General features: G+C 37.8%; 1 protein-coding gene across 2 annotated transcripts in view; it reads left to right on the forward strand.

Moving 5' to 3' along the window:
- PCDH15 (protocadherin related 15) overlaps nucleotides 1-15,779 on the forward strand; it is a 2,324,555-nt gene that overhangs the window by 1,788,850 nt on the left and 519,926 nt on the right. For both annotated transcript variants that reach the window (XM_072628920.1, XM_072628919.1), the window contains one exon: nucleotides 6,672-6,780. In XM_072628920.1, coding sequence (XP_072485021.1) covers nucleotides 6,672-6,780 — 109 coding nt within the window. The remainder of the gene's footprint in view (nucleotides 1-6,671; nucleotides 6,781-15,779) is intronic.

The raw sequence follows: 15,779 nt of genomic DNA on the forward strand, positions 1-15,779 counted from the left end.
CCAGCTCCTTCATCACTGAGTTTTACCCTTCAAGGTATTAATGCTTCTCTCATCCTTTGGGTAAGCCACCTGAAAATATCTGTTACCTCTTGCTGAATGAAATTCTCAATTATCTCCCTAAACACTGTGTTGTCTGCTTTGTTCTCTTGTGTCCAACTTAGTAAGCACCAAACTTCAGCCTTAGAAGTCTCCCTCTACAACGTTGTTTCATTTTCCAACTCTGATTTAGTTACATTTTCTGTCTACTCACTGTCCTGGCAGTTGTCATCATGGCAACCAGGCTGGGTCTGTACAAAGAATGTATGCACACTTCTTTTGGCAGCCTTCTGCTTCTTTTTACCTAAATGAACAGCCTTTTCTTCCACCACAGATGCCCCAGCCTGCTCTTTTAAAGGAGAGCCTGAATGCTGAGAATTCTCATGCAAACTAGCTAACTTTTCCCATCTGAACTTTTTTCCTTCAGTAGTCTATCTCTGATTTCACACACAACATGGTAACCTAATCATAAAATCCAGCCTCACCTACATACCCTTGCCAGCTCTTTCCCTGATCTTATTGGTATTCCTTGTAAACACATTTCCAAGTAACTAGGTTCCCCCTCCTGTAAATTTGCTTCCCAACTTACACAGGGTCCAGTACGTTTAGTCCATTCCCTAGCTAGGGAGGAATACTGTAAATCCTCCCACCCTACAATATCTGTTTCTTTCTCTAAATCCTTTCTACCTCCAAATAGGGATTTTATACACTGTGATTCTGTTCATGACTCCAAATGTATCACCAAGACAATATTCAAAGCAGTTTGGTGGCTATGAATATGCCAGCATAGTTCTCAATCCCAAAGTATAACAGACTCTCCATATGGAAGGGAGAAGAAAAACATTTATTCAGATACCGGAAATCCAAATCCCAAAACCAGGAAGCCAAATTATTCACAGTAGCCAAGAAGTCAATACACATTAGCACTGCAGGGGACAAAGGCATTTCCAAGCCTTCCCCTCACCCCCACCAGGGACGTTCCCACAAACAAACAAACAAACACTCATGAGCCTAGCTGTCTAGTTTCCTGTGTCCTTATCAACTCTGACTAGCCTGACCAACTTGCTCCCAACTCTACTCTACCCTTCCTGTTCCATTCAGCAACCTCCTACCACCACATGTGACTTAGCTTTCCATGTGATTTAAGCAGGAAAGATTTTCCCATTTAAATTACCGTTACAGAACATAGAACTGTCAGACACCTAATTAGAATTTTCAGATATTAAAGTCAGTTTTTGCTTCTACTTCATTTTGCTAGAAGGAGCCATGTCATTGCCTCAAGCCTTTATCTGATTTAGTATTAGAAAACCCCTTTTCATACCAGTTAATTCTTGATTGATGATTTTCATTTTCTTTAACCATTAGATTTCTTGATTTAAGTCACTGTGGCTACACTAATCTCCAACCCTCTCAGCTAGGCCTTCTCTTGAAAATGAAATGGTTTGTATTAAAGCAAATTAAAAAACCTTAATGGAGCAACTAGGAAGTATGTACTGCTCCAAAAACAAACAAACAAACAAACAGAGATCCTTATCTTTTAAATGCATGTCATTAAACAAGGTTTTGAGCCATGCTAAACTATAAAATGATCATTCTCCCTATAAATTTACTCGGATTGAAGTGTAGGAATTTGAAGTCTTACCAGAGGTATATCATAAAAAAAAAAAAAATAGCCAAAATGGTGGCACTTTCAGTATTGGGGGAATAATTAATAGACTAGGACAGTAGTCTAAGCAACATGTATAAATGCTTAAGCACTCATGATGGACCATGGCAGTGAAAAGGATGGGAGAGATTGAAGAAATATAAGCCAACAATCCAACAGAACAGATATCAAATGAGTTCATTTTCAAATGGACAAATTAATTTTGTCCAACTTCAACATAACCTCAAGGGCCATTCAAGCCATGTGCAAAGTCAATTCATATTGAATAAAGTCTATTAATCATGCAAATATGAAAGTTTTACTAATATAATCATGTATGAAATTCACTCAAAATGAGTTCTGAGACCTTTAGGCTTGTAGAACTTGGCTTAAATACTCGTGGAACCAGGAAAAAGGAAGTACAATCAACTCCTACTCAGGCCCAAGTTTGCCTATCACAAGTATGAGTTAACATGCTAATAATTTTCAGTGATTTTTAACATTTCTCTTCTTTAAGCCTTCATTTACTGTTCTGTACACAAAGTAGTTCAGTAATAAATAAAGATTAAAGGAAAGTTTTCAGAATGTATAGAATTTGTGACAGAATTACAGTATATATATATATATATATATATATATATATATATATATATATATATATATATATATATATATACATATGGGATTTCTTTAACTTCATGTTTTGGATCACATAATAAATGAAATCATTGTAGCAATGAGTTAGCCACCAGCTACTCATAAAATCAATGGAATGAGGAATAATAATAATAGAACAAAAATTACAACCACAACAATTATAGCTCATATATTAAATGGCCTTACAATTCTCAAATCACTTTCCACATCAACAACCAATGTGGTAGCCAGGTCAAGAATTATTATTATGTCATTTTATAAATGAGAAGATGGAAGCTGAGAGAGTTTAAGAGATCTTCCCAGTGTCCCATGAGTACTAAGGGTCAGAGGTGGGATGTGAACATAGGTATTCCTGATGTTAACGGCCATTTCACCTTCAACTGTACCAAACTGATGGTCCAGAGTAGGCTTGTTAAAATTACATCACTTGATTTTCTATGCGCCAGCTACTCTTCTAAGTACTAGGGATACAAAAATAAAAAAATCAGTCCCCTCTCTCAAGTAACTCAAAGTGTAATGTAGGGGAGACAACATGGAAATAACAAGGTACACACACAAACATATCTAAACACATGTGTGTACATATATAATTTTATAAAATGTGAGTGTTGCTCATCTAAAAATATAAGTATGACATTCAGGTAACTAGGTAGATAAGAGATGAGGGCTGGCCCACCTTTGCAGAAAATAAGAGAAAGGTCAAACCTGCACTTCCAGCATAATAATTGTGGGGTACTGAAGAGGAAAACAAGGTCCCCTAAAGCCAAGACTAGCTAATCTTGCCTCCATTTTTCTCGAGTAAAAGACACAGTGTTATATCTTTATTCCATCCTTATATATGTCTAGTCTAGAGGTATAACTCTTGGTCCAGAAGGAAAGCTATTTTCCTGTTCCCTCCTAAGAAGGCTTATACTCATCAGCTCTCCCCTGAGCCATTCAAATATTAGTTACACAAAAGACTATCATAAATAGCAAAGAGCAAATAAACCGATTTATCCAAGAAAAACACCAGATGTTAGGGAAGTTATACACAAAGGCCACAAGACTAAATATACTCTTCTCCTTCAAGTGAGAGTTTAGCTCAAACTCAGAGAGAAATATCACCCTCATTCAGGGAAGTGCCTCTCAGCAGTGACTAAAATGGAAGACAGAAAGATATCATCGCACAACCTTCATCATTGAGTCCTTGGGGTCCTTCTGACCAGTGATGCTTACAAACAAATATGGATGTGCAGAAAAGCATATATTTCCAAAAGTGATCTTTTGAGAATCAATGTTGGGAGAATCATCTTGGTCATATCCATTCCTAGCCTGAACTGGGACGAGATGAATGATGACACTCATGCTTTCCCATGGATCTGGCCTCCTCCTCATCATCTTGGTCATCATGGGAGTCAAACAGGTTGGCATCACTCATCCCATTAGAAATAGAGGAAATAAGGGAGTCGGTGCTGGCTGTTCCTTGAACTGCTGTGGGTCAAGACTGAGGCTGATCCTGAGGAATCTATGAAGCACTTTAGGGGTGAGCTGCTTTGGTGGAATTCACTGGCATCATAGAATTCTTCTTCGCTGCTAGAATATGAAATCTCTGGGACTCTGATTGGAGTCAAGTTGACATGACTTGGAGATGTCAGACTGCTACTAGGTCCTGAATGACCATTTCCTGTGCTGTTGGGTGTTGGTGTCTGAGGATGCCCCAAAAAAGTGACTCAAGTTCTCACAGGTAGGGAGAATGAATGGGACTCAGATTTATACAATGGGCAAACTCTGTAGGTAAGACAGTCTGGGTAGGTATTGTGCTGATCACTGGTTCCAAGGATTAGGATGATACATTGCATCTACGGGGTTGATGGTACTTTTAGCAATCTGCAGGAACACAATGCAGGATTTAATTGACTCTACCATGTTATTTGTTGTCTCTGAGAGTCTCAGTTCTCTTTGTTCATCATTTTTTTCAGTTTTGAAGCTTGTTATCAAAGAGCTTCAGCTGATTGCTCAAAATTTGCAAATAGACATCAGCCTCTATCAGTTTCTTATCAAAGTCCAGAATATTGGGAACAAATTCAGAATCTACACCTCTCCAGGCAACCTTCAGGAGATTCATCTCACAACAGAGACACCTCCCAGGCTACCCGAATTCCCGATCCTGCAGGCTGGGGATAGCCAAGGGACGGGGCACTGAGCTACCTGTGCATGCCTGGATGAACACCTCTCCCCTATTCCTTCCTTCCCCTTCCCACCCCACCCCCCATTCCATCCCTCTTCTATTTAAAGATCATATATTTAAAGCTGGAAAGGAACTTAGATTCCTGGTCATTGAGCCTAATCCTCTCATGCAACAGATGAAGAACCTTAGTCTCAGATCCTTGCCCAGCACCTCACAGATAATGAATACGAAAATGGAGACTGGCAGCCATGTCTTCTACTTCCTGGCAGTGGACGTGGTCCATTAGATCACAATGCCTTAAAATAAAATTGTGTGTGTGTGTGTGTGAGTGTGTGTTTAAGTGATTAATATGAAATTCATGTAACAGAAAAAAAGACTATTATAATAATGCTATGATGTGAAGGATATCATATATTGAAAATCACCAAATGATGGCATTTATTTTTATCAAAATCATCACTGATAGAAAAATTAGTGCTAATTTGATGAGCTGAAAAGACTTCTAAAGACTGCATTATTGTAAATCATGATGGATTCAGGAAAGGTAGCATATAACAAGATATTGATGCACAATTATGAGAAAGAGGTGATAACTGGATCTATTGTATAAAAACACAACTACAAACACCTTTCACTTGAATATAGTTCAATTGCATTAAAATGTTTTGCATAAACTGTAGTTTAAGAAAAGTCTGTAATTCTTACATTGTTATAAAATCATTTCAATAATCAGATAGAAAGTTTATCTTTTAAAGCAGTAGAATTTTTTATCTCCAATGTTTAATTTCCATGGAAAAGATAAGAATTATATTGAATGTTCTTTTCTTTTCTTTCTTGACATTCATTTTTCAAATCAGATAGTCTATGAAGTGTAGGATGGGATGGGAGAAAGAACACTGAATCTGAAGTCAAGAGATGTGAAGGTTTAAATCCTGGTTGTATCATTTAACTCAGGGTGACCCTTGGCCCACAGTGTAGCACCTATGGCATCCCACTCATGTATGAACCCCTCAGAAAGGCTGACCCTGGCTTAAGGAGCTCTGTGGATATTTGTATATTCAGAACTCATAATTCAGTTGTACCAACCAAAGTGCTTAATTTTACTAATCATAAGGAAGACACAATTAATTCAAAGCAAAGACATTTAATGAAATAGTATAGTAATAAAAGATCAGCGACATTCTAAAACCTGTGTGCACTACCAGAAATACACATGAAATCAATGGAAAGAGTGGATACTTGTAGATATCAGAAATAAGAAGCATGGTGCACTGGTGACAAGGCTTAAACCTCAGAAATATAGGAAACTGAGTCATACTTATTTTCGTTTCATTTCTCTCATTTGTAAAATGTGATAATACTATTTGGACTGTATCACACTGAATTCTTGAGCTCTCGAGAATGAGATTATAGATATATTAATCCATTTAATAAGTGTTTATAATATTTTCTATGTGCTGAGTGTTAAGCTGGCTGCTCTTCCTGGCATAAGGTAGATGTGGGACATGGTATTAAAGTTGGAAACCAAAAATGGGACTGAGGGATGAGAATGAAGGCTATCCTTGGCCTCTTCAAAAAATGAAGGCTGCTAGAGGAACTCCCCACTGGGATAAGGGGGTAGATCTTATATAGAAAGGGAAGTATTTCAGATATTATTATTAATTACTATTTGATTAGAAAAGAAACCAACTTACCCAGGATCATAACACATAAATGGGTGTTGGAGGTAGGATTTCAACTTGTCTTCCTGACTCTATATCTAGGCCAACAGTCTCTCTTCTGTGATGCCTAAACCTCCATAGAATCAGAAGATTTTCTTATAATTAAGCATCGATGTTACATTAGTTATAAAGACCAAAACATCTGTACTGTTCATCTCTTTCGTATCCATTTTGTTACCATATCAAAACTATAATTTGCATGATGTGGGAAGTCTCATAAGGAATGCCCACATCAATGGAAATAGCAATCTGCTTATAATTTAGAATATAAATCTTAGAGCATGTCTGAAATTTGTAGAGGCTAAGTTATTTGTCCACAGTCATATTGCCAGTAACTGTCAAAGGAGAGACTTGAACTCAGGACTTGCTGACCCCATTTCCAACACCTAAGGTACTGATTTGTTTAATGAATCACTGGCACTAACCTTTCTGAATTTCATTTTAGGAAGAACTGAATCCCATCATTGTCACTCCCCTTGTCCAAGCCATTGATCAGGACCGGGACATCCAACCACCTTCTGATCGGCCTGGGATCCTGTATTCCATCCTTGTGGGTTCGTATCTGCCAATCCATTGTCATATTTCCATCAGTGAGTGCTTAGAATCAGACAGACATAGTACAAAATGAGATCTTGAAAAAGAAAAGATAATTTGGGCAATGGAGGAGAGAGGGTTGTTGTATTGAAATTCAATATTTGGGAAATTTTTTATCATTTCTGAGTATTTCTAGACCATTTTTGGCCTTTATTTCTGTTTCCAAATTACTCTAGCTTCAAAATAGTATTTGAGATCGAGCTCAGAGTGGTACTGTTGTTGTAGTTATATAGAGCTGAGCCTAGGGATGAAGGGAAAGAAGAAATGGAGGTGAGATAACAGTATAACACAGAGATAGGAATTTTTACAAAATAAGCCTTTCCTACACATGATCTACTTCAGTGTTTTTAGAAAATTTACTTCATTTGCAAACTGATAGACCTCATTTTCAAGAGTAATCCTTGATTGCAATAATAAAATAAACTGTTTATTTCTAACAATGGAGACATAAAGGAGAAAATGATAAAATAGCACCTCCAGGCCTCATATATAGTGCAATAATCAGTTTAAAACCTAAAAGACCCTTGACCTTCTTAGAGGACACAATTAAATTAGCTAAGATTTTAACAAAACTCATACTGTTTTATTTTGCATTTCAGTTATCCTTTTCTCTGTATCATAGAATAGGATGTTGGTAAATTTACTCTCTGTTTCTGTTTATGTCTCTCTATAGCTCTCTATCTCTCTCTCCCTGTCTCTCTCCCTCCATCTTCCCTTCCTCCTTTGCTCCCTCCCTCCTATTATCTCCGAGCCTCACAAGCATTCAAGTGTTAAGCAACACCTCAGATCTGTGCACTTTCCTAGGAGAGTTTAACACATGGTATAATTCCTGATTTCACTGCAATGAACACACCTCCTAAGAGTACCACAGAACATGTTAACTCTTTGCTGCTGTCTGTAGGATCCTATGAGAGGCTTCTTCATGTCTATGTAAAGAGATGGTTCATCATGTCAAAAGCATACTTGACAAAGGTCAGATTATGTTGCTTTTTAAAAAAAATTTTGTTCCATCAGAGCCAAGACTAAAGTGAGGTAACTGGAGCAATTTCCCAGGTAAACATATTTGAAACAAGCGAAAAAAAAAAGATGTACTCCTTAAGCAAGTAGAAACAATACAGATTAACACCTAATTTGGGTTTTGTTTTCTTTTCCTAATTGATAGCATAATCCCCATTATCCAGTCTTTAGCTGAGCAGATGAATATGATAAAAGAGGGCAGCTAGATGGCTCACTGGATAGAGTGCCCAGCTGGAATCAGGGAGACCTGATTTCAAATTTGGCCTCAGACACTTAACAGCTGCGTGACCTTGAGTAATTTACTTAACCTTGTTTGCCTCACTTTCCTCATGTGTAAAATGATCTGGAGAAGGAAATGGCAAACTGTAATTAAGGTGGATTTTAAGGTGTGTTAGGTGGGTTTTTGTTATTCTTTCTTAGAATTTCTTAGGATTTAATTTCCCAGGATCCATGACCATAACAATCTCTGTTTCCCAGGCTCATAACTTATAAATATCTCCACCATGCTTCCACAGCATTACATAGTGATAAATAATATAAACACATGTGCTTAAATTGTAAATTTCCACTGCAAATGTGCATTGAGATACATGGATGAAGTCACATAAAATTGAAGGCTATTGTTGGCAATATGCCTTCCTTGTCTGTTGCCCTGTAAAGTAGGTGGACATTGGTCAGTGAGTGGGGAACTTACGGTTGAATGCACAGACTGGAATGCTGTGCAGGCTTTGATTAGCCCCCATCAAGGCTTGAAGGGAATCTATATTTGCCTCAACCAAACTCCATTGAGGCTTGAGGGGATATAGAAGCATACACAAGCTGTGCCTGTCTCAGTTGATACCATTGAGATGTAATGGTAGTTGCCCCCTCCTTCTTGCTGACCCCTGAGAGAAGGTTGATTAGGGAATTGTGTAGGAGTTGGTGCTCCCATTATCAGTAACCCTTTAGAGGAGACTAGACTAGAATAAAATAAGGTTATTAACCCCTCTGAAGCTGTCTTCCTGCCCTTCCTGTCTGACTAGATCAAGAGTGAATCTGTGCTAGCTGCCCTCCTGTGTGCTACTGTTATCTATCTTACACAAACCACTCCAGAATCTTTCTCAAGAAAAGCCCAAATAGTATCTTGCTTAGATACTGCTTGGTGACACATACTAAATTATTCACATATGAGATATTCAATCATGAAAATTGGCTTCTCTGCACTGATAGCTTTCCTTTCTGGAGGTGATTATGAACACTACAGATGAAAAATGAGATGTCTTATAATATTTGGATGTATGATAGAGATTTATAGTAGATTCTCAATTAAATTACTAATATAAAGAACGGGCAAATAGTTTAAAGAATGATCTCTCCATTATGTAACCAATATTCCAATTCAGGTCTTTATCTCCTGTTGATGAATTATTGAAGCAGCCTTTTTATTGGTTTTCTTTACTCCAGCTTCTCCTCCATTACCACCTTTAAAAGGTCCTGACTGGTATGCCTAAAGCATAGGTTTGACCATATCAGTTCTCTGCTTAAATTATTCCTCTGAGTTCCTCCTGTCTCTACAAGACTCTCAACTTCTCATTGAAAATGCTTCCCAGTATGACTCTACACTGATTCCATGTTCTCCCTTTTTTGAATTCTATATTTCATTCAGCCTAGTCTATTTTCCTCTCTCCTGTATACATTTTATTACCATATATCTCCATTGCTATGCCTTTGAACAGATGATCTCCCTCTGCATAGGATGTGGTTATTCTCACCTTCCTCTCTTCTAATCCCTAACTCTTTCAGAGCTCATCTCATGTCCTACTTCCTATATTTGATCACCTTTCCTCATTTCCATCCTACATAGTCATTAGTGTTCCCTCCATTAATTTGTGTTTGGCAGTCATCTGCATGGACATCATTATTTTACTCATGGACACAGATGTGTCCTTAAAGAGTAACCTTAAAAAGTAACCATCCTTAGGAGAAATGTTGAAAAGAATGGAAACTGAGAGGAAATAGACAGGTACCAATAAGAGACACAGGAGAGAAATGTCACAGAAGCTAAGGGGAATCCAGGACAAGAGTATAATAAATGATGTGAAAAATTCTCAGGCATCAGGGAAGATTGAATAAAATAGATAAATGACAAAGAATGTATTAAATGTTTTCTACGCGTCCAGCAATGTGCAAGCATGAGGATGCAAATATGAGGTTCAAACTTAGAACATTTGTTCAGGATTCATCTCATTGTCTAGAAGAACACTAACTTGAGGCTCTGATCTACGAGTCTCGAGTTGGTGAAAGGTTGAGAGAAAACAAAACTTCTTCCTTACTGCTTTAAAGGGGACATTTGCAGATCTAGTTTCTGATGTTGGCGATCTAGAGGAAAGAATTTGGGGAGCACCAGACATATAAAGGAACCATCATGTCTATATTCCCCTGACTTCTCAGCTGATTTCTTTAGAGATTTTAGAAAATATCGCCTTGGGTGAGATCAGAGACTTTCCTTTTCTGATAAGCAGAAATATCTCTCTGGAGTGGATAAGCTCATGCAATCTGGGTACTGTTTTGGTTCATTCAAATTTGTATTACTCCTATGATATCTGTTCAGTATTTGGATTTATGGTTTTACTCACTGTTTACTATTCACAATGATCTTTTGTATAACCAGCATTCGGTGAGAAGAGGTCAAGCCTTTGGATATAGGCTTAGAGTAACTGTTCCTTTTTAAGGAACAGGTGCCAGGCAGAAGTCTGAACCTAAATTGGGGGAGTGCATTCTTCTAGACTACCAATATTTGGTGGAGAAAGGGATGGGGAGAGTAGGAACAGATTGACATAATTCTAGTTCAGTATCCCTTCTTAGAAGAACAGAGTTACTAGGTCTCAGTATCTGGCTTCCCTCTACACAGGAATCAAAGTTTCCCTTGGAGAGGAGTAAAATAGATTCTAGAGATGCCTGTACATGTGTTTCTGTGAAACGTATTTGGACAAATCCATGTGGGCAACATACACATGCATGTATGCATACACACACATACACATATTAGACAAATACAAAGGCAAAAACAGTTCCTGTCTTTAAGGAGTTTGCATCTTAATAGAGAAATCCAAACACGTTAGAGCTTGTTATCTAGGGAAGAGGAGTTTTTTCTGAAAGTTACAGGGACGTTGATTGGAATTGTTGCTGAGTAGAATAACACAACCCTTTCAGGAAGGATGACAGAGTTAATCTGATCATAGTTCCTCATGAAAGTTCTGAGAAAAAGTTTGTTAGATTAAGTCCTGGAGAGTGATAACTCAGAAATCTGTATACTGAGAAACCTGATTCCAAAGAGTTGTGAAGTGAAAGGGGTACAAGTAAATGGAGGCAGGGAGGTGTTTGCAAGTAAAAGTCAGAGGAGATATAAACTGATAATCTCAGGGGACAATGGAAGCCTTTCTAAAGACAGGTAAACTGTGAAAATTTTAGAGAGAGTAGAGAAGGAGAGGAGAAAATCAAAAGATGAGAGACAAAAAAGTAATAATGGATGAGGTCAGTCACAGGAGAACACAAGAAAGAGATGTAGAGTACAAATCGAAGAATAATCATGCCTTATAGATGGGGAAGATGGTAAGATGAATGGGGATCATTAGAGGAATGTTGAGGTGTGGGAAGGGGAGATGAGGAAGCTCAAGGAAAATAACCTCAATGTCCTCAGCAAAACAGAAGATAAAGACTTTTATTTGGAGCAGTGGGCACAAAAAGTGCTGTGGGAAGTGGGAAAATCAATTGGGGAAGGAAAAAGATTGCTCTCCAACAGTGGGAACCCATTTAAGATTAGATAACCTGAATTTGTAGCAGACTAAATCAGGACATTTCTCAATCAATGATCTGAATCTTAGAAGTAGTAGGAGAGAAAGAGGGTGGTGGGAGGCATGGGGGAACTAGAGGTAGTAGTAGTAGTAGTAGTAGTAGTAGTAGTAGTAGTAGTAGTAGTAGTAGTAGTTGTCATCGTCATCGTCGTCGTAGTAGTAGTAGCAACATTAATGATAACAACAACTACAAAATCATCAACAGAACCCATGTAGGACTTTACGGTTTACTAAGCACGTAACATGTAGAGCTTGTGAGATTTGTACTATTTTATCCCTATTCTACAGATGAGGAAACTGATTCCAAGAGTTTGTTAGGACAAAGAGATGTTTAGGTAGAATGGAGCAAAGGAGGAGAGAGAAAGATGGATGTTTTTGAAAAGAGAGGAGAATTTCATGGTTTGGAAGCATGGAAGCAGCACCTTATAAGGCAGGAGACTTCTTCAAGCCCCAGTGAATGCAACTGATATCTGTTTCTTTATGGAATGAGTATAAAGTGATGTACTTGGGTAGCCTCTGTCTCTATATCCTTATATTTCATCAGTTTATAGAGAATATAGAGTGTGCCTGCATAGGGTGGGTCTGGATTAGTCAACAGAGGCTGCTATGAAGAGAGGCAATTTGAATCCTGATAACCAGCCTTTACACATTTACAAGTGCCACTTTGGCCTTGGATGCATTTTTCTTTAAAAGCCTTTTCATCTGCTTTTCTTTAGTGTTCTAAGGAGTACATTAAATCCACGTATATTTTTCATCCTGTTGGTATATTGAGTGCCATCCCATGCAATATAATGGGCAATCCATCAATGTTCCCTAGTGATTGAATGCACTTCTCCAAATGTTTATTAGTCATTGGTTGCAACTGATAAAAGGTGAGAGGGTCAGTGCAAATCTTCACTTGAATTTAGCACTCTTGCTAAAAATATTGTGCCATGGGAGTCATTCTGCCCAGATGAAAACTAACAATAATGTACTGTAAAGTATATACCCATGAGAACTAGGCATAGATCACAGATTTGGAAGAGGCCTTAGAGATCATGAAGACCATTTCATACCTGAACAAGAATCTTGTCTATAACAAACCTGACCAGTGACCAGGCAACTAGAAGACCCTCTAGGGAATGGAGATGCCACATCCATCTGAAGCAGCTGATTTAGCTATGTAATAATACAAATTGGCAGGAGGAGTTTCCTTAAATCAAGCCTATCATGGCCCATTTTCAATGTTGTTCCTAGGCATGCCTTCCCTAGCCATGTAGAAGGAGAAAAATCCCCCCTCTTCTATGAGACAGCCCTCAAGTATTCAGAGGCAATTCTCAGCCAGGTTGATTTCTTCTGCAAGTTATTCTCAATTACTTCAACCTCTTTTGTTGTAAGGCATGAACTCAAGGCCCCTGCACTACCCTGGCTGTCCTCTGATGAATCCTCATGAGTCAATCCATATCCTAAAGTAAACTAGGTGTCCTTTCCTATTGTTCACTCTTCCATTGTAGAACCCTGGGTTTGAAAGAGTCTTGATTCATTAAATCATTTTGTTCATCAAAGTGTGGTAGGTCCTCATTCCTCCAGGAGTCTCTGGGGTCTGTGTGTCTAAAGCAAGAGTCACACTAAGATGTGAGGTCATGACAGGAGCAATGAAGAGGGAAGTTTGTGTCCCCTGGGAATTAGTTTTTAACAGAGGAATGTAGGGCAGGATCCTGTTCTTTAGAGGAAGGCCTCTTTCTTTTGTACCAGAGTCCTCACTCATGGGTCTGTGTGAATTACTTTTGTTCAAAAATTACAAGCAAGAAAATTAAACCATTTGTATAATGTGTGTGCTATGAGGCATTATTTAAGAGAGTATAGCAATGAGAAAAATCTAAGTAGACATGGATAAAATAAGAACAAGAATTCCTTCTTTGTGACTAGAGGTAACAACTTTACAATAATGTATGCTAATCTGAAGTAGATTTAACTCATCTTTTCTATTCATCAATCCATCCATCACCCATCCATCCATCCATCCAATTACCAAATCCTATCCATTTTTCCAGTATGACTTTCCCCCCTTATTTATCTAATCCTCTGTTTATTAAGTATTGAATGTATGAAGCAATCTTAAAAACACAAATGTGACACATTTTTCAATCAAACTCTACTAGAAACCTAAGCATTTCAAATAAACAAGGGCTTTGTAGATATGTAATAATAGAAAAAGTGTAACAATATAATAAAAACTAATTTAAAAAATTAAAAATATAATGAACTTTATGACTGCACAAAGGATCTTGCCCATCATAGGCACTTAATGTTGATTTAGGTGAGACAAAAATCATCTCATACTTTATAAAAATCTTTCTTTTTTTAATTTATGGGAATCTCAATTGTAGATGCCATATTCATATAGAGTAAGGAGGTCTAGTGATAAATAGATTACATAGCGTATAATCTTTCACTACCCAAATCATTTTGCAGATTCAAGTCCCTGTGTAGATGCTGGGAGTGGCCCAAGGACACATAAAGACGCTAGTCCTGTCCCTGAGGAGCTTATTTACAGTGGAAAGACTTGGGCATGTCTGTAGGCAGAATAGAAGAAGGCAAAGACGGTTTCATTTCTATCTTTGTTTTTGATCCCCCAGCTCTGAACACATAGTAATTGTTCTTTAAATAACTGTTGATCAGAATCAAATATCAGTGTTAGAGAATGTCAATTTTATTACAATAATAGCTATCATTTGCATAATACTATAAGGTTTACAAGGTACATTACTTATTATCTCTTTTCAAAGTCACAATTCAGTGAAATGTGTTATTATTATTATTTTTTTTACAAATAAGGAAATAGAGGCTGAGAGAAGTTCAAAGATTTGCCTAGTGTCACATGAATAGTCAATTTCTGAAACAGAATTAAACTAAGTTAATTCAGACTCCTGTGCCACGAAATTTATTCTGTCCTATGACTCTGTCCTGTCTCCACCAGGTTCGTCTTAAATCTTTGCTCACCATTTGCACAATAATTGTCAAAGAATGAAGAAAAAACAAAGAGTGCTGAGCATTTCTTATCCATCTGTAATTTGTTAACAAGTACTTCTAAGCCTACAGAAACTGAGTGACCAGTGGAGATCTCTATTGATCCAAATAAGATCAAACTAAGTTGATTATATCTTGTATTAGTCATGTGTCTTTTCCTAGCTAATACGTTAGAACTGCACTGTTAATAAACATCCTGAGGAAAGCCACTCAAACATAACAGAGGCAGCAAATTCTTCTCCCCTTTAAGGAAGAATCTGTGCTCCACTCCTAAAATATTTATTTACAAACTAGCTTCACTCCACAAGGCGAGAAAATCCTGCATCCTGGTTACCAGGGAAACAGGTTAATTTATGGCTCTTCTTTGCCTTTGGACATTGTGGACATGTGAGAAGACACAATCTGTCTTATTCAAATGTCGATAATTACCTCAACAAGAAAGATATTTTTGGTGGAGCAAAAGCAATTTCTGATTTGTGGCATCATGCCAATTTAGTTTTCAAGGAAGGAAAGTCCAAAGTGGTCTTTCCCTGAGTGTCCAGAAGAAATATTGGTGTCCTGGCAGTCAGGATAGCAGGAAGAGCTGTTACCAGGCTGGAGTTGCCCCAAATTCAGGCATCTTGGCTCATTTTATATAGTGAGGTTTGGCTTCTATTTATCTAACATGTAGGAAATGATATGGAGATTCATCCTTTGATTTCATTTGGTATCATTTCCACTACCAGTGTTGGTCAGCACCTTCACTGTAACTTACAATCTTAGAGAATTGCTGAGGGTCTAGAGAGATTGTGATTTGACTAATATCATGCAGTTTGCTCCTCTCACAGGGAGAGACAGAAATGAACAGAAACAGAGAGAGAGAGGGAGTGGGGGAGATGGAGAGAGAGAGAGAGAGAGAGAGAGAGAGAGAGAGAGAGAGAGAGAGAGAGAGAGAGAGAGAGAGAATTACATTAAGTATTTCTTAAGTACTACCATGTTCTGGGCACAGTGTTAAGGACTTTCTGACTGACAGTCTGAGACCAGCTTTCTAATCAATAGACCACACTGACTCTAATTAGGAAATATCATCCCTTACAATCCTCCTTTGCTGTCTCACTTTG

Source organism: Notamacropus eugenii, chromosome 1 (assembly GCF_028372415.1).
Source record: "Notamacropus eugenii isolate mMacEug1 chromosome 1, mMacEug1.pri_v2, whole genome shotgun sequence".
NCBI classification, from domain to species: Eukaryota; Metazoa; Chordata; class Mammalia; order Diprotodontia; family Macropodidae; genus Notamacropus; species Notamacropus eugenii.